Source organism: Pseudophryne corroboree, chromosome 5 (genome assembly GCF_028390025.1).
Source record: "Pseudophryne corroboree isolate aPseCor3 chromosome 5, aPseCor3.hap2, whole genome shotgun sequence".
Taxonomy (NCBI): domain Eukaryota; kingdom Metazoa; phylum Chordata; class Amphibia; order Anura; family Myobatrachidae; genus Pseudophryne; species Pseudophryne corroboree.
The window spans coordinates 768,645,950-768,671,039 of NC_086448.1; the positions used below are offsets into that span (position 1 = coordinate 768,645,950).

The window sequence follows — 25,090 nt, forward strand, 5'->3', positions numbered from 1 at the left end:
ACTGGCCAAGAAGGACTTGGTACCCGGAACTTCAGGAGATGCTCACGGAAGATCCGTGGCCTCTACCTCTAAGAAGGGATCTGCTTCAGCAGGGACCGTGTCTATTCCAAGACTTACCGCGGCTGCGTTTGACGGCATGGCGGTTGAACGCCGGATCCTAAAGGAAAAAGGCATTCCGGAAGAGGTCATCCCTACCCTGGTCAAAGCCAGGAAGGAGGTGACTGCACAACATTATCACCGCATTTGGAGAAAATATGTTGCATGGTGTGAGGCCAGGAAGGCCCCGACAGAGGAATTTCAACTGGGTCGATTCCTACATTTCCTGCAAACAGGATTATCTATGGGCCTCAAATTAGGGTCCATTAAGGTTCAAATTTCGGCCCTGTCGATTTTCTTCCAGAAAGAATTGGCTTCAGTTCCTGAAGTCCAGACTTTTGTAAAAGGAGTACTACATATACAGCCCCGGTTGTGCCCCCAGTGGCACCGTGGGATCTCAATGTAGTTTTGGATTTTCTCAAATCCCATTGGTTTGAGCCACTCAAATCGGTAGATTTGAAATATCTTACATAGAAAGTAACCATGCTACTGGCTCTGGCTTCAGCCAGGAGAGTGTCAGAATTGGCGGCTTTGTCGTATAAAAGCCCATATCTGATTTTCCATTCGGACAGGGCAGAATTGAGGACGCGTCCTCATTTTCTGCCTAAGGTGGTATCAGCGTTTCACCTGAACCAGCCTATTGTGGTGCCTGCGGCTACTAGCGATTTGGAGGATTCCAAGTTGCTGGACGTTGTCAGAGCATTGAAAATATATATTTCAAGGACGGCTGGAGTCAGAAAATCTGACTCGCTGTTTATACTATATGCACCCAACAAGATGGGTGCTCCAGCTTCTAAGCAGACGATTGCTCGTTGGATTTGTAGCACAATTCAACTGGCACATTCTGTGGCAGGCCTGCCACAGCCTAAATCTGTCAATGCCCACTCCACAAGGAAGGTGGGCTCATCTTGGGCGGCTGCCCGAGGGGTCTCGGCATTACAACTCTGCCGAGCAGCTACGTGGTCAGGGGAGAACACGTTTTGTAAAATTCTACAAATTTGATACCCTGGCTAAGGAGGACCTGGAGTTCTCTCATTCGGTGCTGCAGAGTCATCCGCACTCTCCCGCCCGTTTGGGAGCTTTGGTATAATCCCCATGGTCCTGACGGAGTCCCAGCATCCACTAGGACGTCAGAGAAAATAAGATTTTACTTACCGATAAATCTATTTCTCATAGTCCGTAGTGGATGCTGGGCGCCCATCCCAAGTGCGGATTGTCTGCAATACTTGTACATAGTTATTGTTACAAAAAAATCGGGTTGTTTATTGTTGTGAGCCATCTTTTCAGAGGCTCCTACGTTATCATACTGTTAACTGGGTTCAGATCACAAGTTGTACGGTGTGGCTGGTATGAGTCTTACCCGGGATTCAAAATCCTTCCTTATTGTGTACGCTCGTCTGGACACAGTATCCTAACTGAGGCTTGGAGGAGGGTCATAGGGGGAGGAGCCAGTACACACCACCTAGTGGTCAAACTTTAAAATTTTGTGCCCTGTCTCCTGCGGAGCCGCTATTCCCCATGGTCCTGACGGAGTCCCAGCATCCACTACGGACTATGAGAAATAGATTTATCGGTAAGTAAAATCTTATTTTTCTGCAGAGCTCTCGGGTATGGGAAATGGAAGGTGAGTGCGCAGTTAGGAACAACTGCTAATTCTCTTGTGGTACCGTGCTGCTGAGAGTGACCTATGACTCCCCTGCCCACCTTCTCTTGTAGTACCGTGCTGCAGAGAGTGACCTATGACTCCACTGCCCACCTTCTCTTGTGGTACCATGCTGCAGAGAGTGACCTATGACTCCCCTACCCACCTTCTCTTGGAATTTTTTGCAGTACAATGCATTGCCAAGCAGCAACATGAGGGGGGGAATACATACTGTAGCATAAGAAGGGAGAAGAATGTAGCATACATTACACGTATGAGTTCATACTGCACATTGCAACTGTACGATAGACTCAACATATTAGACATATTATACATGTAAAAACGAAGGCTTCTTGGCAGATCAGCACCGAGGCACCCATCCGCGGCGCCATCTTGTACTCATTTATAATGTTATGCTGCAGAGAGTGACCTATGACTCCCCTACCCACCGTCTCTTGTGGTACCTTGCTGCAAAGAGTGACCTATGACTCCCCTGCCCACCTTCTCTTTTAGTACCGTGCTGCAGAGAGTGACCTATGACTCCCCTACCCACCTTCTCTTGTGGTACCGTGCTGCAGAGAGTGACCTATGACTCCCCTGCCCACCTTCTCTTGTAGTACCGTGCTGCACAGAGTGACCTATGACTCCCCTACCCACCTTCTCTTGTAGTACCGTGCTGCAGAGAGTGACCTATGACTCCCCTACCTACCTTCTCTTGTGGTACCGTGCTGCAGAGAGTGACCTATGACTCCCCTGCCCACCTTCTCTTGTAGTACCGTGCTGCAGAGAGTGACCTATGACTCCCCTGCCCACCTTCTCTTGTGGTACCGTGCTGCAAAGAGTGACCTATGACTCCCCTACCCACCTTCTCTTGGAATTTTTTGCAGTACAATGCATTGCCAAGCAGCAACATGAGGGGGGGAATACATACTGTAGCATAAGAAGGGGGAAGAATGTAGCATACATTACAAACATTACACGTATGAGTTCATACTGCACATTGCAACTGTACGATAGACTCACATATTAACCATATTACACATGTAAAAACGAAGGCTTCTTGGCAGAGCAGCACCGAGGCACCCATCCGCGGCGCCATCTTGAACTCATTTATAATGTTATGCTGCAGAGAGTGACCTATGACTCCCCTACCCACCGTCTCTTGTGGTACCGTGCTGCAAAGAGTGACCTATGACTCCCCTGCCCACCTTCTCTTGTAGTACCGTGCTGCAGAGAGTGACCTATGACTCCACTACCCACCTTCTCTTGTAGTACCGTGCTGCAGAGAGTGACCTATGACTCCCCTACCCACCTTCTCTTGTAGTACTGTGCTGCAGAGAGTGACCTATGACAGCCCTACCCACCTTCTCTTGTAGTACTGTGCTGCAGAGAGTGACCTATGACTCCCCTACCCACCTTCTCTTGTGGTACCGTGCTGCAGAGAGTGACCTATGACAGCCCTACCCACCTTCTCTTGTAGTACTGTGCTGCAGAGAGTGACCTATGACTCCCCTACCCACCTTCTCTTGTTTACCGTGCTGCAGAGAGTGACCTATGACTCCCCTGCCCACCTTCTCTTGTAGTACCGTGCTGCAGAGAGTGACCTATTACTCCCCTACCTACCTTCTCTTGTAGTACTGTGCTGCAGAGAGTGACCTATGACTCCCCTACCCACCTTCTCTTGTAGTACCGTGCTGCAGAGAGTGACCTATGACTCCCCTACCTACCTTCTCTTGTGGTACCGTGCTGCAGAGAGTGACCTATGACTCCCCTGCCCACCTTCTCTTGTAGTACCGTGCTGCAGAGTGACCTATGACTCCCCTACCCACCTTCTCTTGTAGTACCGTGCTGCAGAGAGTGACCTATGACTCCCCTGCCCACCTTCTCTTGTAGTACCGTGCTGCAGAGAGTGACCTATGACTCCCCTACCCACCTTCTCTTGTGGTACCGTGCTGCAGAGAGTGACCTATGACTCCCCTGCCCACCTTCTCTTGTAGTACCGTGCTGCAAAGAGTGACCTATGACTCCCCTACCTACCTTCTCTTGTGGTACCGTGCTGCAGAGAGTGACCTATGACTCCCCTACCCACCTTCTCTTGGAATTTTTTTGCAGTACAATGCATTGCCAAGCAGCAACATGAGGGGGGGAATACATACTGTAGCATAAGAAGGGGGAAGAATGTAGCATACATTACAAACATTACATGTATGAGTTCATACTGCACATTGCAACTGTACGATAGACTCACATATTAGACATATTACACATGTAAAAACGAAGGCTTCTTGGCAGAGCAGCACCGAGGCACCCATCCGCGGCGCCATCTTGAACTCATTTATAATGTTATGCTGCAGAGAGTGACCTATGACTCCCCTACCCACCGTCTCTTGTGGTACCGTGCTGCAAAGAGTGACCTATGACTCCCCTGCCCACCTTCTCTTGTAGTACCGTGCTGCAGAGAGTGACCTATGACAGCCCTACCCACCTTCTCTTGTGGTACCGTGCTGCAGAGAATGACCTACGACTCCCCTGCCCACCTTCTCTTGTAGTACCGTGCTGCAGAGAGTGACCTATGACTCCCCTACCCACCTTCTCTTGTAGTACCGTGCTGCAGAGAGTGACCTATGACTCCCCTGCCCACCTTCTCTTGTGGTACCGTGCTGCAGAGAGTGACCTATGACTCCCCTACCTACCTTCTCTTGTGGTACCGTGCTGCAGAGAGTGACCTATGACTCCCCTACCTACCTTCTCTTGTAGTACTGTGCTGCAGAGAGTGACCTATGACTCCCCTGCCCACCTTCTCTTGTAGTACCGTGCTGCAGAGAGTGACCTATGACTCCCCTACCTACCTTCTCTTGTGGTACCGTGCTGCAGAGAGTGACCTATGACTCCCCTACCTACCTTCTCTTGTAGTACTGTGCTGCAGAGAGTGACCTATGACTCCCCTGCCCACCTTCTCTTGTAGTACCGTGCTGCAGAGAGTGACCTATGACTCCCCTACCTACCTTCTCTTGTGGTACCGTGCTGCAGAGAGTGACCTATGACTCCCCTACCTACCTTCTCTTGTAGTACTGTGCTGCAGAGAGTGACCTATGACTCCCCTGCCCACCTTCTCTTGTGGTACCGTGCTGCAGAGAGTGACCTATGCCTCCCTTACCAACCTTCTCTTGTAGTCCCCCCCCCATCCCCTCTCATGCATTCCATAGTTGCCTACCCTCCTTCATTCTGCAGGAGATTCCCTGAAATAGCAGCAGTCTCCCTGAGTAGTCCATCAATCTCCCTGATTGCACCTTATCCCCAGTATGTAGCTGCTGAATTCTTTGGGGGGGGGGGGGGGGGGGGGAGAGAATCAGAGATACAGTACATACATTCAAATTAGTTCATCAGTGCCATTTCCCTGCATTGGTTATAAGGCACAATGATCCCTATGGTTACATGCATTTTCAAGAAGGTTTCTCGTGGCCACCTACAGTATATGTAACCTCTTGTAAAACACAATACACAAACAAATCCTGCAAAATATCAGTGTCTTTTCTTCAACAAGTAGATCTTACTAACTGTGGGGCTTATTTACATTTGGATGCAAGTCATGTTTATGACACGCCTCTCCCATGTAGCAGTACACGTCCGCACTGAGAGGTGTTACTTTCACATCTCCCTGACATGTTTTTATTTTTTTCAAAAGTAGGTAAGTATGATTCATTCCTACCAGTCATTGACAGCTGTGGTTGGCATTAAATAAATAAAGTGTTGCCAATGACTTTAAAGTCTGAGGACTACGCAAGATTTTTATATCACATCACATGTGCTTAGCGTTATCTTTTAAAATATGGAAATCAAAGATTTTGTTCCATGGATGATTGCTATGTGAACAGAACTAGCAGAGAAATGCGTTTAGCCATTGTACACTGCCCTGGAGTAGTAGCATGGATGAACCTGTATGTGAGCACAGCTGAGGTTACATAGTGAGGTTGAAAAGAGGCAAAATGCCCATCGGGTTCAACCTGTATTCTGTGTTAAGCTGTGCATATTATAATGCACATGCTGAAGTAACGGTTTAGTATCAGTTGACAACTATGGTTCTTACCACTCCCAGATATATAATGTCACTATGTTAATAGCCCTGGATACTTTTTCCAGTTAGAATTTTGTCCAATTCATTTTTCAATTTATTTACAGAGTTCGCCATTATTACCTGTTCCGGCAGGGAGTTCCAAATCTTTATTGCCTTTACCGTGAAGAACCCTTTCCTACGTTGTGTACAGAATTTTCTATGCTCTAGCCTCAGCGAGTGCCCACGTGTCCTATTCAGAGTTCTTTCAATAAAACAAATCCCCTGCTAACTCCTTGTAATGACCCTTTACATATTTGAAGATATTAATGTCTCCTCTGAGACGCCTCTTTTCTAGTGTACACATATTTAACCTAGTAAGCCTTTCCTCGTACCCCAGAGTCTCTAACCCTTTAATCAATTTAGTAGCTTGCCTTTGAACTCTTTCTAGCTCCCCTATATCTTTTGTATAATATGGTGCCCAAAATTGAACACACTATTCCAGGTGGGGACGCACCAAAGATTTGTACAGCGGCAGGATTACATCCTCGTCCCTCGTCTCATTGCCCCGTTTTATGCACGCAAGCACTTTAGTTGCCTTATTTGCTGCATTTTGACATGGGCCCTCATTCCAAATTGTTCGTTCGCTAGCCACTTTTCGCAGCAGTGCACACGCTAAGCCGCCGCCCTCTGGGAGTAAATCTTAGCTTAGCAGAATTGCGAACGAAGTATTCGCAATATTTTGCGAAAAGATTTTTCTTTGCAGTTTCTGAGTAGCTCGAGACTTACTCTTCCAATGCGATCAGTTCAGTGCTTGTCGTTCCTGGTTTGGCGTCCCAAACACACCCAGCGTTCGCCCAGACACTCCCCCGTTTCTCCAGCCACTCCCGCGTTGTTCCCAGAAACTGCAGCGTTTTTTCACACACTCCCATAAAACGGCCAGTTTCCGCCCAGAAACACCCACTTCCTGTCAATCACACTCCGATCACCAGAACGAAGAAAAAACCTCGTAATGCCGTGAGTAAAATACCAAACTTCTTAGCAAATTTACTTGGCGCAGCCGCAGTGCGAACATTGCGCATGCGCAGTTAGCGGAAAATCGCTGCGATGCGAAGAAAATTAACGAGCGAACAACTCGGAATGAGGGCCATTGTGCACTGTTGTTAAGCCTATTATCTATGAGCACCCCCAAATCTTTTTCCACCACAGTTACCCCTATATTTTCCCCATTTAGAGTGTAGGATGCAAATGTGTTTTTTAACCCAAAATGCATAACTTTGCATTTCTCTATATTGAACTTCATTCTCCATTTAGACGCCCAGGTTTCAAGTTTAAATAAGTAATTTTTTAGAGAATCCACATCACTTTCTGAATGAATTACCTTACACAGTTTAGTATCAACTGCAAAGATTGACACTGTGCTTTCTAGGCCTAATCCTAGATCATTGATAAATATATTGAACAGTAGCGGGCCAAGTACGGACCCTTGCGGTATTCCGCTGACTACTGGTTCTCAGCGAGAGAACATCCCATTGACCACTACACATTGTACTTTGTTATCCAGCCAATTACTTATCCATGTACAAATAATATATCCTAGGCCAAGTTCCCTTAATTTGATGATCAGTCTCCTGTGAGACACTGTATTGAAGGCTTGCAAAATCTAAATAGACCACATCCACTGCTTTTCTCTGGTCAAGCTTCTCGCTCACTTCCTCGTAGAAGCTAATTAAGTTAGTTTGACATGATCTGCCCCTTACAAACCCATGCTGACTTTTGCTTATAATTTTAGTAGTATGCAGATAATTCTCTATGATGTCCCTCAAAATTTCTTCCAATATTTTACCCACTATAGAGGTTAAACTAACGGTCTATAGTTACCAGGATTATCTTTAGTTCCCTTTTTAAATAAGGGCACTACCTCAGCTATGCGCCAATCCTTTGGTATCATGCCTGATCTAATAGAACTATAGAAAATCAACTTACAGTATATGGAAGGGTTTTCCTAGCTGTAACCTAACCTCCATAATAACCCTCGGATAAATGCCATCTGGGCATGGTGATTTATTAAACTTTATTTTGCTTAGTCTCTCCAGGACTACTTCCTCACTTAAAAGAGTATCAAGCCAAGAGTCATTATCTTCGCTATCGTTATGCACGACTCTCACCGTCTGATCCTCCCTGGTGAATACTGAGGAAAAAAAATAGTTCAGTATTTCCGCTTTTATTTTGTCATCGTTTATCAAAGTTCCCAGTTCATTTTTTAATGGGCCTACGCTCTCCTTCTGTAACCTTTTACTGTTTATGTACTTAAAAAAAAATGTTAGGGTTGGTTTTACTCTATAGCGATTTGATTTTCGTTTACAATTTTAGCTGCTCTTACTACTTTTTTGCATCTTTTGTTTCATTCCTTATAATACAAAAATGACTCCTCCCTACCATTAGATTTTAAATGTTTTAAAAGCACGCCTCTCTTTAGCCATTGCTAGTTTGACCTCCTTGTTAAGCCACATTGGTTTGTGTTTAGTACTCCTGCGTTTACTGCTCATGGGAATGAATTTGTGAATATTGCTATTTAGCAACCCTTTTAAAGCATCCCACATTTCCGTTGTGTCTTTACCTTGAAACAAAACTTCCCAGTCAATGTTGTTTAGTGCCCATTTTAGCATATTGAAGTTAGCTTTATTAAAGTTAAATATTTTGGTTGATCCATTATAGCTGTGTTTCTTGAAACTGATGTCGAATGTGATCATATAGTGATCACTGTTTTCCAAGGTCTCCTCAACACTAATGTTTGATATAATGTCCACATTATTGGTAGTAACTAGGTCCAGAATCGTTTTACCTCTAGTTGGGTCCTCTACTAATTGAGTCAAGTATTGATCCTTTAATGTATTTAAGAATCTGCTGCTCCTGGTTTTTACACATGAATCGTTATTCCAATTTATATCGGGATAGTTAAAATCCCCTAACACTAGGATGTCCCCCATTCCAGCAGCTTTTTCAATTTGATGTAAGAGTTGTTCCTCCTCATGTATGGGCGAGAGTTCTAATTATTTCTTGAGGAGCCTGGGCCCGGGTTACATGTCAGCTGGCAGCCTCTTTCTCCAGCCTGGCACTGATTGTGCCCCCTCCCTGGATCTAACCCTTGCTGGAGGGCATCTGGCGCACCCCCACTGCAGGCTGGCACTGCTTTGTGGTGCCTCAAATGTATTTCCTACACTTATTTCTCTGACGTCCTAGTGGATGCTGGGGACTCCGAAAGGACCATGGGGAATAGCGGCTCCGCAGGAGACTGGGCACAAAAGTAAAAGCTTTAAGACTACCTGGTGTGCACTGGCTCCTCCCCCTATGACCCTCCTCCAAGCCCCAGTTAGATTTTTGTGCCCGAACGAGAAGGGTGCAGTCTAGGTGGCTCTCCTGAGCTGCTTAGAAAAAAGTTTAGTTTTAGGTTTTTTATTTTCAGTGAGACCTGCTGGCAACAGGCTCACTGCATCGAGGGACTAAGGGGAGAAGAAGCGAACTCACCTGCGTGCAGAGTGGATTGGGCTTCTTAGGCTACTGGACATTAGCTCCAGAGGGACGATCACAGGCCCAGCCATGGATGGGTCCCAGAGCCGCGCCGCCGTCCCCCTTACAGAGCCAGAAGAGGTCCGGAAAAATCGGCGGCAGAAGACGTCCTGTCTTCAATAAGGTAGCGCACAGCACCGCAGCTGTGCGCCATTGCTCTCAGCACACTTCACACTCCGGTCACTGAGGGTGCAGGGCGCTGGGTGGGGGCGCCCTGAGACGCAATATAAACACCTTAGGGGGCAAAAAATGCATCACATATAGCTCCTGGGCTATATGGATGCATTTAACTCATGCCTGTTTTTCCATAAAAAAGTGGGAGAACGGCCGCCGAGAAGGGGGCGGAGCCTATCTCCTCAGCACACTGGCGCCATTTTTCCTCACAGCTCCGTTGGAGGGAAGCTCCCTGACTCTCCCCTGCAGTCCTGCACTACAGAAACAGGGTAAAACAAGAGAGGGGGGGCACTAATTTGGCAGATAAATCTATACAGCAGCTATATAAGGGAAAAACACTTACCGTATATAAGGTTATCCCTGTATATATATATAGCGCTCTGGTGTGTGCTGGCAAACTCTCCCTCTGTCTCCCCAAAGGGCTAGTGGGGTCCTGTCCTCTATCAGAGCATTCCCTGTGTGTGTGCTGTGTCGGTACGTTGTGTCGACATGTATGAGGAGGAAAATGGTATGGAGGCGGAGCAATTGCCTGTATTAGTGATGTCACCCCCTAGGGAGTCGACACCTGACTGGATGGTCTTATGGAAGGAATTACGTGATAGTGTCAGCACTTTACAAAAGACTGTTGACGACATGAGACAGCCGGCAAATCAGTTAATACCTGTACAGGCGTCTCAAACACCGTCAGGGGCTCTAAAGCGCCCGTTACCTCAGGTGGTCGACACAGACCCAGACACGGACACTGACTCCAGTGTCGATGGTGAGGAAACAAACGTATTTTCCAGTAGGGCCACACGTTACATGATCACGGCAATGAAGGAGGTTTTGAACATTTCTGATCCTACAAGTACCACAAAAAAGGGTATTATGTGGGGTGTGAAAAAACTACCCGTAGTTTTTCCTGAATCAGATGAATTAAATGAGGTGTGTGATGAAGCGTGGGTTTCCCCCGATAAAAAACTGCTAATTTCTAAAAAATTATTGGCAGCATACCCTTTCCCGCCAGAGGTTAGGGCGCGTTGGGAAACACCCCCTAGGGTAGATAAGGCGCTCACACGCTTATCAAAACAAGTGGCGTTACCGTCTCCTGATACGGCCGCCCTCAAGGAACCAGCTGATAGGAAGCTTGAAAATATCCTAAAAAGTATATACACACATACTGGTATTATACTGCGACCAGCAATCGCCTCAGCCTGGATGTGCAGTGCTGGGGTGGCTTGGTCGGATTCCCTGACTGAAAATATTGATACCCTGGACAGGGACAATATATTATTGACTATAGAGCATTTAAAGGATGCATTTCTATATATGAGAGATGCACAGAGGGATATTTGCACTCTGGCATCAAGAGTAAGTGCGCTGTCCATTTCTGCCAGAAGAGGGTTATGGACGCGACAGTGGCCAGGTGATGCGGATTCCAAACGGCATATGGAAGTATTGCCGTATAAAGGGGAGGAGTTATTTGGGGTCGGTCTATCGGACCTGGTGGCCACGGCAACGGCTGGGAAATCCACCTTTTTACCCCAGGTCACCTCTCAGCAGAAAAAGACACCGTCTTTTCAGGCTCAGTCCTTTCGTCCCCATAAGGGCAAAAGGCCACTCGTATCTGCCCCGGGGCAGAGGAAGGGGAAAAAGACTGCAGCAGACAGCCTCTTCCCAGGAATAGAAGCCCTCCCCCGCTTCTGGCAAGTCCTCAGCATGACGCTGGGGCCTTACAAGCGGACTCAGGCACGGTGGGGGCCCGTCTCAAGAATTTCAGCGCGCAGTGGGCTCACTCGCAAGTGGACCCCTGGATCCTGCAGGTAGTATCTCAGGGGTACAAATTGGAATTCGAGACGTCTCCCCCTCGCCGGTTCCTGAAGTCTGCTTTACCAACGTCTCCCCCCGACAGGGAGGCGGTATTGGAAGCCATTCACAAGCTGTATTCCCAGCAGGTGATAATCAAGGTACCCCTCCTACAACAGGGAAAGGGGTATTATTCCACGCTGTTTGTGGTACCGAAGCCGGACGGCTCGGTGAGACCTATTTTAAATCTGAAATCCTTGAACACTTACATACAAAGGTTCAAATTCAAGATGGAATCACTCAGAGCAGTGATAGCGAACCTTGAAGAAGGGGACTATATGGTGTCTCTGGACATCAAGGATGCTTACCTCCATGTCCCAATTTGCCCTTCTCACCAAGGGTACCTCAGGTTTGTGGTACAGAACTGTCACTATCAGTTTCAGACGCTGCCGTTTGGATTGTCCACGGCACCCCGGGTCTTTACCAAGGTAATGGCCGAAATGATGATTCTTCTTCGAAGAAAAGGCGTCTTAATTATCCCTTACTTGGACGATCTCCTGATAAGGGCAAGGTCCAGAGAACAGTTAGAGGTCGGAGTAGCACTATCTCAAGTAGTACTACGACAGCACAGATGGATTCTAAATATTCCAAAATCGCAGCTGATTCTGACGACACGTCTGCTGTTCCTAGGGATGATTCTGGACACAGTACAGAAAAAGGTGTTTCTCCCGGAGGAGAAAGCCAGGGAGTTATCCGACCTAGTCAGGAACCTCCTAAAACCAGGCCAAGTGTCAGTGCATCAATGCACAAGGGTCCTGGGAAAAATGGTGGCTTCTTACGAAGCGATTCCATTCGGCAGATTCCACGCAAGAACTTTTCAGTGGGATCTGCTGGACAAATGGTCCGGATCGCATCTTCAAATGCATCAGCGGATAACCCTGTCTCCAAGGACAAGGGTGTCTCTCCTGTGGTGGTTGCAGAGTGCTCATCTTCTAGAGGGCCGCAGATTCGGCATTCAGGACTGGGTCCTGGTGACCACGGATGCCAGCCTGAGAGGCTGGGGAGCAGTCACACAGGGAAGAAATTTCCAGGGCTTGTGGTCAAGCATGGAAACGTCACTTCACATAAATATCCTGGAACTAAGGGCCATTTACAATGCCCTAAGTCAGGCAAGGCCTCTGCTTCAGGGTCAACCGGTGCTGATCCAGTCGGACAACATCACGGCAGTCGCCCACGTAAACAGACAGGGCGGCACAAGAAGCAGGAGGGCAATGACGGAAGTTGCAAGGATTCTTCGCTGGGCGGAAAATCATGTGATAGCACTGTCAGCAGTGTTCATTCCGGGAGTTGACAACTGGGAAGCAGACTTCCTCAGCAGACACGATCTCCACCCGGGGGAGTGGGCACTTCACCCAGAAGTCTTCCACATGATTGTGAACCATTGGGAAAAACCAAAGGTGGACATGATGGCGTCCCGCCTCAACAAAAAACTGGACAGATATTGCGCCAGGTCAAGGGACCCTCAGGCAATAGCTGTGGACGCTCTGGTAACACCGTGGGTGTACCAGTCAGTGTATGTGTTCCCTCCTCTGCCTCTCATACCAAAAGTACTGAGAATCATAAGAAGGAGAGGAGTAAAGACTATACTCGTGGCTCCGGATTGGCCAAGAAGGACTTGGTACCCGGAACTTCAAGAGATGCTCACGGAAGACCCGTGGCCTCTACCTCTAAGAAAGGACCTGCTCCAGCAGGGACCATGTCTGTTCCAAGACTTACCGCGGCTGCGTTTGACGGCATGGCGGTTGAACGCCGGATCCTGAAGGAAAAAGGCATTCCGGATGAAGTCATCCCTACCCTGATCAAAGCCAGGAAGGATGTAACTGTGCAACATTATCACCGTATTTGGCGTAAATATGTTGCGTGGTGTGAGGCCAGGAAGGCCCCTACAGAGGAATTTCAACTGGGTCGTTTCCTGCATTTCCTGCAAACAGGACTGTCTATGGGCCTAAAATTAGGGTCCATTAAGGTTCAAATTTCGGCCCTGTCAATATTCTTCCAAAAAGAACTAGCTTCAGTTCCTGAAGTTCAGACGTTTGTCAAGGGGGTACTGCATATACAGCCTCCTTTTGTGCCTCCAGTGGCACCTTGGGATCTCAATGTAGTTTTGGGGTTCCTAAAATCACATTGGTTTGAACCACTCACCACTGTGGACTTAAAATATCTCACATGGAAAGTGGTAATGCTGTTAGCCCTGGCCTCAGCCAGGCGTGTCTCCGAATTGGCGGCTTTATCCTATAAAAGCTCTTACCTAATTTTTCATACGGACAGGGCAGAATTGAGGACTCGTCCTCAATTTCTCCCTAAGGTGGTTTCAGCATTTCACTTAAACCAGCCTATTGTGGTGCCTGCGGCTACTAGGGACTTGGATGCTCAGAAATCCAGGGCTATCCAGTTTGGGTGTAGTTCAGTTGTGTGCATAATTCCATCAAGCAAATGTATACCAGCCCGTGGTCGAGTGTTTCATCGAGGACCCGAACGTAGAGCCTTTCCGGTCAACCACTGGGATACACAGAGCATAGCTAAGTATTTCCTATTCCCTCACATTTTCCACTCTTGCATGAACATTAGCGCCATCTAGTCCACAAAACTACTTTTTTTCTGTCCAAATTCGTGGATCTTTTTTGGGATAGGTCCAATTTTGGATTTAGAAGGCAGCCAACGGTAGACAAGAAGCGCCCAAAAGGATTTTCACCTTTTCTATAGCAAGTCAATTTTGACTATCTGGTAGTAAAGTATAGTCAAAATTGGCATTCAGTCACCATCAGGGGCGGATTGGGAACAAAAAGCTGCCCTAGAAAAATTTGTACTAGTGGCCCCACATGGGCAGCACCAGAGGTGTAAAGTCTAGCCATGGGCCATGGCAGCAGCACCCTCCCCCCAAGACTTTCCAGATAGTGGACATGTCCAGCATCAAGGGGGGAAGTTAAAAGGAAATAAAATTAAATATTATGAGCACATTATATGATACACCTTCAGAATTTAGGAAACTATATAATTCTTTAGAAAGATATATTTTCTTGCTTATTACACCAACCGTATCCCAATCACTATTCACTCAATCTTATATGTCAGCCAAGCAGGCAGACAGAGCATACACTAGATCATATGCAATCACAGGCATATATGCAAATTATTTTGCATCTTATTCATTATGTCTATAAAAAGGACCACATGTCCTCAAACAAAACAGGCCCCGCGGGTGCGCCGGCCCACCGGGAATCTTCCCTGTAAACCCTATGGCCAATCCGCCTCTGGTCACCATCACACATAGGGGTATATTCAATAAGAGTCTGGTCCATTCCGACATGCAGTTGTCGGAATGGACCTGACAACCCCTATTCAAAGAGCTGCCAAATTTGACTGTCTGATTTGGCCGTTCCCTGTGTTCTGTCCTGCTGTCAGCGGCTGCCGGGTGCGCTGACAGCAGCGGCCGGGGGAGCAGTGTGAGGCGGCCGGCGGGGGAGCTTCCAGTGGCGGCCGGAGCTGGCAGCGGGAGTGATGTCTGGCGGTGGGGGAGGCACTACAGGTACTACTCTCATCCCCGTAGCCCGCCGCACCGCTCCCCGTCTCCTCACCTCAATCTGACTTGTTTTCAAGTCAGGTTGAGTTTGTCGGAAAGGAGGCCAAAACCTGTCGGATTTGGCCCCGTTTCCGACAGCAGAAGGTGGATTGGCGGGTATTCTGTCGATCCACCTGCTTTCTGACAGCATTCCGACAAGTCGGGTTTCCCAACTAGTCGGAAAAAATGTGCCCCTATTGAATAGGTCGGAACCCCTTCCGACCTATTCCAGTCGGAAACTGCCATCTTTCCGACAAGACGGCAGTTTCCGACTCTTACTGAATACAGCCCATAGCCAATATCGCAAGCACACAGTCAATATCGCATAATCCATATCTCATAGTCAAAATCGAAGATAGCCAAAATCTCACTGTGTGTATGCAGCTTTAGCCTTGGATGGAGGTAAAGTACCAGCCAGTCAGCTCCTGTCATTTTTCAAACCCATCCTGTGACATGACAGCTAGGAGCTGATTGGCTGGTGCGTTATCTCCGTCCACTTTACCTCCATCCAAAGCTTAGTAACTAGACCCCAATGTAATATATGCACACACCGTGAAGAAAGCATCTATGTTAGGGGTATTCACATCTCAGCGTGTCCTGCCACAGTTTTAGTACACACAAATAGCGAACCTGTGGCAGGGCATGCTGGAGGTGAATTCCCCTGATATAGCTGCTTTAGGGGGGAATTTACTAAGCAGTGATAAGAGCGGAGAAGTGAGCCAGTGGAGAAGTTGCCCATGGCTACCAATCAGCACTGAAGTAACATCTATAATTTGCATACTTTAAAATTATACAGAGCTGCTGATTGGTTGCCATGGGCAACTTCTCCACTGGCTCACTTCTCCACTCTTATCACTGCTTAGTACATGTCCCCCTTATACCCCTTTCACACCTAAAAATGCAGGGTCTTACCCGGGAATACGGTCCCGGGATCATGCAGGGACATTCCCGGGAAAGACGCCTTGCATACGCAGCGGGGGCGGCGCAAGAGATCACATGATCTACAAGCGCCGCCTGCTACATAGAGAGTGAACGGGAGCTGGCACTGACCAGGTTCCCGGGAAGATCCCGGGACCAATCCTGGTCGATTGCAGGGTTGAAATGCCGGGATTTTGTCCCGGAACCCTTTCACGCTGAGAAATAAAAGTGTGAAAGGGGTATTAGTCTTCCTTCCCCTGTCCCAGTTCTCCAGTCTCAGTCAGGCACTATTATCAGATCTGCAGACAGACGCAGAACCAGTTTGTCTCATACAGTCGTCCCACTCCGCATCAGTAGATAGGTTTGTCAAGCTGGTTGCTAGCAGCGGTGTAGAGCGGAGCTGTCTTTGGGCAGGACGTTACCAGTTGCCATATTTACATGTTAATGACAGAATCCAGGCTGGAGCCTCTTGCTGCTGCAGGATAAGGCTGGCCTGGCGGTTGCAAAGCCCTGTCTGTGACATGTGAAACAAGTTCTTTTCTAAACACTGTTAATCTGTAACCGTCTCCACAATAAGAAACAGGGCAGGTCACACCACAGCGAAGACATTAATATCTGATGCTGGCTTTCTTTACAGATTGTATCATGAGTCCTGGGGGCTGGGGTTATTTTTGAGTGTGTATACAGCTAATTAACGCTTGCATATGAAAGACTTTGACAATGGTCTGCTGACCTCTAGTACAGATAGAGAGTATACACCCCCTATTGTGACCAGGGGTCTAAGTAGCTTAATTTCTGCAATTATCTTTATCCACATTAACACATTATTAAAATCCTATCTGTATGTGCTGGAATGTGTGACCGTTTAGTAGCCTACAGTAAATACTGAGTTAAATAGAATTCTGGGTATCCTTTTGTTGCCTCCTCATTGCTGTTCATATTTTTCTTTTGCTTCTTTTTGTGCATACAATGTTATTTCACATTTGCTGTATCTACTGGGACCATTTTAACGTTGTTCACCCTGTTTGTATCTTTCTACTTTATCTATCTTGAATATCTTTCCTCCCATGGGCCTTGATGCTAAAATTCGATACTGTCACAGTGTTTAGCTTGAGGTGGATCTGTCACCTAAACATAATGAAGGAAAGTCCAGGAACAGAGCATTTTCTCCCTCATGGAGAGGGTCAGGTAGGCAAGTATGAGGTGGGGGGGGGGGGGGGGGGGGGTCACAGGAACAGCATGAACATGCCTGACATGGATGTGGAACAGCAGGGTGTGGAATCCAGTCCAGGTATTCAGTTTGATCAAGTCTGAGCAACAGCAAGTATGATTGCAGACCTGTCAGCCTGCTGTTTTTAAAATGGTTTCAGACATAAGAGGCAGTGCTCCTGATGGTGAACTAGTTGCCCAGCTGACAGGCAAAGGGGGGGGTGTAGTATGGTATGCCGGCGGCCAGCATACCGGCGCCGGGATCCCAACTGCCGGCATGCCGACAGCTGGGTTAGTGCAAATGAGCCCCTTGCGGGTATGGTGGCACGATACGCCTGCCACGCTATTTATTCTCCCTAAAGGGGGGTCGTGGACCCCCAAGAGGGAGAATAGTTGTCTGTATGCCGAGTGTCGGGATTCCGGCGCCGGTATACTGAGCGCCGGGATCCCAACAGCCGGCATACTGAATACCACCCGGCAAAGGGGGTGGATACTGTTACGGGTCCTGAATCAATGGTCTCTGAAGAATTTACACTTTGTTTGCTAAGAACTGCTGTGAACTATTCTGTGACTTGCTGGTAACTGCTTATGTTCAGTTGTGAATTGCCTACCCGTGGAAAATAAACCTGCAGTGTGGAACTTTTACCCGGTGTATGTGATCCTTGTCACAGGGGAGATTTCTGTTTCTAAGATGCCCACAAAGTTCCTTCATCTGACATCTCCAGAGGCACTTTGTGGCCAGTATCCGAAACAGTCAGATGAAAGCCCCTTGGAACAATTTTCTTAGCAAATTCTTCCTCGCACTGTGTAAAGGTGCACACGAGAGTAAGCAGAGATTGTCCACCATATTAGATGTATATTGATATACTTAGCCAAACGTTGCAGTATTATGATTAAATGCCTCCCCTACTCCCCCTGTATGCCTGCTCTGTGTGATGATGCTGTAATGTGACGTTTTCTGATGCCTTTGTCATTTTGTTTTATTTCTTTTGACAGGATGCTGACTATACCTAGATCCATTGTTATTCCACTGCCTGGTATAGAGGTCCGTCCTGGGAATGTTCACTGCAGAACTACCCCTCCGTTCTTCCTTTCCTAACTCCGTATCACTCATACGTCAAATGAAACACCAGACAGCCTGGACTTAACCTTCTACAGTTGAAGCAAGCTTCGGGAAGCCGTCAGCATGTGGTGTTTTGGGATTGCCTTTCTAGGCACTTTGGTGCTGCCGCTTGTAGAATGTCACAGTTTGTTCACTTGTGAACCCATCACAGTACCTAGGTGTACAGGCATGCTTTATAACATGACATTTTTCCCTAACCTTCTGGAGCACTATGATCAAGCGATTGCAGCTGCACGAATGGAGGTAAGGCCTTGCTCTTTATTGCAAAATTGTTTATTCATTGGGAAAAGTCACTTGTATTTTGGGTGGCAATATATAATGGGTGCCTCACAGAGCTATTCAATTGTTTTGTCGATCTTGTATGACTTTCATACTCATACTTATCACTCCCAAATGCAACTGGTTTAGACGCGTAAAGTGGCCAAACCCGTGCAAAGTTCTGGTTCGCGCCCATACAGATGACTTTGCCCAGATTTCTGCTTGTCACCTCAGGAGGCTGTAAGCAGAAATCGTGCAGCCATGCCCAATTGGCAAATGGGATAGCTGCCATCAGGTGCCCGTTACTTAGACGCCCAAACAACAATTTAATTCTTCCGATCCTATATAATAAAAGGCTACAGTTGCTCCTCACCTCTATGGGGGGAAAGTGTTTTGTGCGCCAGAGGCCACTAGATGGCGCCCGATGGAGTAGTTCAAGTGTTGCTCGGTTCGGGCGCGCACAGCCGCCGGCACTGACTTTATCTATCATTTTGAGGGGCTGGTTACTGGTTATGGGAATAATAAACCAACCATCATCCATCCCTTGGTCATGTCAGTAGGTTACCACAGCGGATGTTTTCTATGGATAAGAGCCGGTGCAGTCCAGTTGAAATGTAGCTCAATCAAAACATCGAAAGTGAAGTAAAAAAGCATGTTACTAAATCGTGGGTGAGGAGTCTGATGTGTGTGTTTTTAATTATGTTTCACTTCACCTGCGATGTCCAAGTTGGTCCCTGAATGCAGATCTTTTTCCCCTTCTCTCTAAGTGCGGTGCCTATTAGGGATTGCCATCATAAGAATGGGAACTTAATTGTTCCAGTCGTACCACCATCTATACATGCCTATCGATGGCGTTTGACCCATCAATGTGTTGCTCATGTGCAGGGGAGATATATATCTTACACATGAGCCAATGAGCTCTGCTAAGGACACCGTGTTAACAGTGACATCAGCAGGGCTGCCATCAAAAATTGTGCGGCCCAAGACTGACAAAATAGACAGGACCCCCCCCCCCCCCCCCCCCACACACACACACACACACACACACACACACACACACACACACACACACACACACACAATGTTCTGGCGCAGCACTCCACCCCTATGTGATGTCATACATTGTGACGTTACATATAGGTGGAGCGTTGCGGACCTACAGGAACAGTTCACAGATCTGCCCTGGACATCACCATACATCAGATAACGGGTGTGGATCATAGGATCGACATTGTCTGGGTCGACCACTATAGGTAGACAGTCACTAGGTTGACAGGGTTTCTAGGTCGACATGCTCTAGGTCGACGGGTCAAAATGTCGAGATGAGTTTTTCATGGTTTTTTTGGTGTTGTTTTCTCCATACAGTGACCGGGAATCCCAATTAGTGCCAGTGTCCCCTCGCCATGCTTCGGGCAAAGTGCATCGCTCCGTTACTGCTGCGCTCGGCACAGGTTACTATTCCCAATCGTAGTCCGCGTGGATCGTTAAGTATGTAAAGTTCAAAAAAAATTTTTTCTAAAAACTCATGTCGACCTTTTGACCTGTCGACCTAGAAACCCTGTCAACTTTTAAAATATGTTGACCTAGTGACTGTTGACCAATAGTGGTCGACCCAAACATTGTCGACCTAGACACTGTCGATCTTCAGATCGGATCCCTCAGATAACAGCGATCAGGACGAAATGGTCACTGGTTGTCCTCACGGAGTCAAGTTGAGAAGCTATCACCATTGGAACGAAAACATTGATGGTTTACGAACCATCGGTTTCCATCGCCCATCCCCAGTGCTCACCTGTTTTGCTGCCTCATTAAATGCGCCCTACTCAGTACATACACAAACTGGCAGCAGCAGTTGTATATGAGTTGTGTGTCTTAAAGGTAATACTTAAGCACTCTTAGATCTAGCAAATTGCTATATATTATTTGTCCGTATCTGGTTTCCAAATCTACTGTCCCCCAAAAACTGTTTGCCTTGTTATAGACACTGTTTATGTAGCAGCAATACTGTGGCGGTACTTTGGGCCTAATTCAGACCTGATCGCAGCAGCAAATTTGTTAACTAATGGACAGATATAACATGTGCAGAGAGAGTTAGATTTGGGTGGGGTGTGTTCAAACTGAAATCTAAATTGCAGTGTAAAAATAAAGCAGCCAGTATTTACCCTGCACAGAAACAATATAACCCACCCAAATCTAATGCCTCTTTTCTACTATCTAGCACGGGTCGCAGCTAGGAGCCTGACACGGCTGCGACCCGTGCTAGAGCCCCCTTCTACACTGTGCCCACCAACCCGGCATATTGCCGGACTGGTGACGCTGCTGGTGATGCGGCAGGGGCGGGGCATGATCTCCCAGCGCCGCCCTTCCATAGACTGGGAACGGGAGCCGTGTCGCATGTGTTCAACCCGGCAAGCTACCCGAGTATGATTCCCGGATCACTTGATCCGGGAATTTGCAGGGGGGGCGTTTCCACTAGAAAAAAACACTGGTAAATGCGCGCCCCCGCACATTTACCCGTGTTTTTAGAACTAGTGGAAAAGGGGTATCACTCTCTCTGCACATGTTATACCTGCCCATCTCGTCCCCCACCCCCTGCAGTGCACATGGATTTGCCCATTTGCTAACAAATTTGCTGCTGCGATCAGGTCTGAATTAGGCCCTATGTCAGTGACTGCTGCAGCTCACAAGGTTCTCTTCCCCACTTATAGCAACTAGATCTCCACATTTTCCCCATGAAGCGACAAGTCGACAAGAGGGGATGGAAACAGTTAATTTGCATTTGTTGTGTGTTGGCTTTTTTTGTGTGCCCAGTACCCTCCTATCTCATGCAGATCACTTCAGTGCCTAATATAAGAGGAATGCAAGCTAAATAAATGACCTTTTAGCATGTAGTATTTCTGCATCTGCACAGAAGGGTGATGGATAAGATTTGTTCTTCCTATTGTCACTGACTGTGTCCACGGAGCGGTTGGAATTTACATTATTCCCGTCTCCCAGCGCTGTGCTGCTACACTATAATGCACGTCTTGTTAGGAATGTTTGGCTGTGCAGACAGGAGCTTTGTTCTGTTGCCTGCAAGACTAAACAGAGCCCTCCGCCTGGCAGAGAGCCACAGAAAACAATGGCCTTCCCACAGCAAACGTTGCAGGTTTCATTCAGCCGGGGGAACTTTACGATACTGTGTCGCTTGTCAAGATAAATGACTGAATAATACATTTTGTCCCTGCGTCTTTGTGTCAGGAAACTTGAAACGGATTGTTTTTTGGTTATGGTGTGCGTTTTTTTACCATTGTGTTTATTTTTCTGTAAAGTATTTATTATGTGCATTGACTAATTTCCCAGGACAATTATTCTATACAAACCGGTATAACCCCTTTTTTATTGTAGCGTTAATTGTGCAGCACATGTTACTAGGCAATCTTGTTACTTGTCCCCTGCGGCACTGCGAGCTGTTCAGCCCTAGTGTGACAGGAATTTGTCACTTACATACTGAATGCAGTGTGGAGGCAAATAGATAATTTAAGTGCTTGTGTGACACTAGCCTGAACTGGGTGAAGTCTGCAACTGTGGGAGGTCACTGCCAATATATGTAAACCATAGGTCAGCTCAATGAAGTTGGCATCGGAGCTCTGTATATAGCCGCAATATCGCTGGGTAGTTGTTTTTTACTTAATATTGAAAGGTAAGCACTTTAAAAAAAAAAGTTTGGTCCAGGCTGTACTACAACAAATCATTATCTCCTTTTCAAAATCTCTCTGGAGGGCAGAGATCTCTTGGTATGGCTTTCAACTAGCACAGGCAGAGTTTATAGTGCAGGCAGAGCTTAGCTTGGAGGGATGTTCCAAAGGCTCTCTGCTCACTGCATCATGTTACTATAGTTACTGTGGTATTCATGTGACACTGTAGAATAAGCAAACCATCATTATCGGCTTCTTGTAGCTGCCGCAGCAATTCATGTCCAACACAAAACACACCTCATTTTTTATTTTTTTTCATTGGATTGCTGACTTGACCACTTGCCTGGCATCAGATGCGACCATGCCTGCAAGTGCTCTATCTGACCTGGTCGCACAGGATGTGACCAGTCAGATAGAGAGTGTTAGCAGCGGCAGGGAAACTTCCCTCCGCTGCTGCTGTCCCTCTGCCTCTCTGCACTCTGCCAATGTGTCGGTCAGCACGGCAGGACCCCCCCTCCCCCCTCCAGCGGCTGCAGACAATGGCATCCACTGGGGAGTGTAAATTAACCCTCGCAAGCCACCCTCAGACCCGCCATGTTTACCTGGAGGCTGTCCCGGCTTTCAAAATGAAAGCCGTGATGTTTCCGATGGTCGCGATGTTCCTGATCGATATTTCGATAGGGTTAAATTCATGTTCTTCACCTAATTAACTCATTAAAGAAACCCCTACAATTTTGAAGCGTTTTTTGGCAAAATAAATCGGCAGTAAAGTGGTTAATGGGCTTCGCCACATTGTTGTTCGCATTATTGTGGAGACGTATCAAACTTTGGACAGTGATAAAGTACCAATTAAGCAGCGTGTAACCGCAGTTTCTCTAACGTCCTAGTGGATGCTGGGGACTCCGTAAGGACCATGGGGAATAGACGGGCTCCGCAGGAGACTGGGCACTCTAAAGAAAGATTAGGTACTATCTGGTGTGCACTGGCTCCTCCCTCTATGCCCCTCCTCCAGTTAGAATCTGTGCCCGGCCAGAGCTGGGTGCTCCTAGTGGGCTCTCCTGAGCCTGCTAGTAAAAGAAAGTATTTGTTAGGTTTTTTATTTTCAGTGAGCTTCTGCTGGCAACAGACTCACTGCTACGAGGGACTGAGGGGAGAGAAGCAAACCTACCTGTCTACAGCTAGGTTGTGCTTCTTAGGCTACTGGACACCATTAGCTCCAGAGGGTTCGAACACAGGCATCTGTCCTCGATCGTCCGTTCCCGGAGCCGCGCCGCCGTCCCCCTCGCAGAGCCAGAAGAACAGAAGCATGAAGACGGCGAAAGCGGCGGCTGAAGAATCCTGTCTTCATTTAAGGTAGCGCACAGCACCGCAGCTGTGCGCCATTGCTCCCAGCACACTTTCACACTCCGGTCACTGTAGGGTGCAGGGCCCTGGGGGGGGGGGGGGGCGCCCTGGGCAGCAATTGAAGTACCTTTTTGGCATAACATACATATATACAGTCAGGCACTGTATATATGTAAAACCCCCCACCATTTTTTTTCACACAGAAGCGGGACAGAAGCCCGCCGCTGAGGGGGCGGGGCCTTCTTCCTCAGCACACCAGCACCATTTTTCTCTTCACAGCTCCGCTGGAAGGACGCTCCCCAGGTTCTCCCCTGCAGTATCCAGGTACAAGAAGGGTAAAAAAGAGAGGGGGGGCACATAAATTTAGGCGCAAAAGACCTAAAATCGGCAGCTATTGGGTAATCCCTTATTATAGTGAATATCCCTGGGTTATATAGCGCTGTGGTGTGTGCTGGCATACTCTCTCTCTCTGTCTCCCCAAAGGCCTCTGTGGGGTCCTGTCCTCAGTCAGAGCATTCCCTGTGTGTGTGCTGTGTGTCGGTACGGCTGTGTCGACATGTTTGATGAGGAGGGTTACGTGGAGGCGGAGCAAGTGCGGATAAATGTGGCGTCGCCGCCGTCGGGCTGACACCTGATTGGATGGATATGTGGAAGGTCTTAAATGATAATGTAAGCTCCTTGCATAAAAGGTTTGATGACGCTGCAGCCTTGGGACAGCCGGGGTCTCAACCCGGGCCTGCCCAGGCGTCTCAGAGGCCGTCAGGGTCTCATAAACGCCCACTATCTCAGATGGTTGACACAGATGCCGACACGGAGTCCGACTCCAGTGTCGACGATGATGAGGCACAATTACAGCCTAAGATGACCAAGGCCATCCGCTACATGATTATTGCAATGAAAGATGTATTGCACATTTCAGAGGTTAACCCTGTCCCTGACAAGAGGGTGTATATGTTTGGGGAGAAAAAGCAGCCAGTGACTTTTCCCCCGTCACATGAATTAAATGAGTTATGTGAAGAAGCGTGGAGTTCCCCTGATAAGAAAGTGGTGATTTCCAAAAAATTACTGCTGGCGTACCCTTTCCCGCCAACGGACAGGTTACGTTGGGAATCCTCCCCTAGGGTAGACAAGGCGCTGACACGCTTATCTAAGAAGGTGGCCCTGCCGTCTCAGGATACGGCCACCCTAAAGGATCCTGCGGATAGGAAGCAGGAAGCTATCTTGAAGTCAGTGTATACACACTCTGGTACTCTACTGAGACCAGCTATTGCTTCAGCCTGGATGTGTAGTGCTGTAGCAGCATGGACAGATACTCTGTCAGAGGACATAGATGCCCTGGACAGGGATACTGTCTTGCTAACCCTGGGCCATATAAAAGACGCCGTCTTATATATGCGGGATGCCCAGAGGGACATTTGCCTGCTGGGCTCTAGAATTAATGCAATGTCCATTTCTGCCAGGAGGGTCTTATGGACTCGGCAATGGACAGGGGATGCCGATTCTAAAAAACACATGGAGGTTTTGCCTTATAAGGGTGAGGAATTGTTTGGGGACGGCCTCTCGGGCCTTGTGTCCACAGCGACAGCTGGAAAGTCGACTTTCTTGCCTCAGGTTTCCTCACAGC

The 25,090-nt window shown here is 47.7% G+C and overlaps 1 protein-coding gene across 2 annotated transcripts in view; it reads left to right on the forward strand.

The window, feature by feature from the left end:
- The window catches only part of FZD6 (frizzled class receptor 6), a 158,113-nt gene that overhangs the window by 20,670 nt on the left and 112,353 nt on the right, over positions 1 to 25,090 (forward strand). For both annotated transcript variants that reach the window (XM_063924241.1, XM_063924242.1), the window contains exon 2: positions 18,061 to 18,430. In XM_063924241.1, the coding sequence (XP_063780311.1) occupies positions 18,251 to 18,430 (180 nt within the window). In that variant the 5' untranslated portion in view covers positions 18,061 to 18,250. The remainder of the gene's footprint in view (positions 1 to 18,060; positions 18,431 to 25,090) is intronic.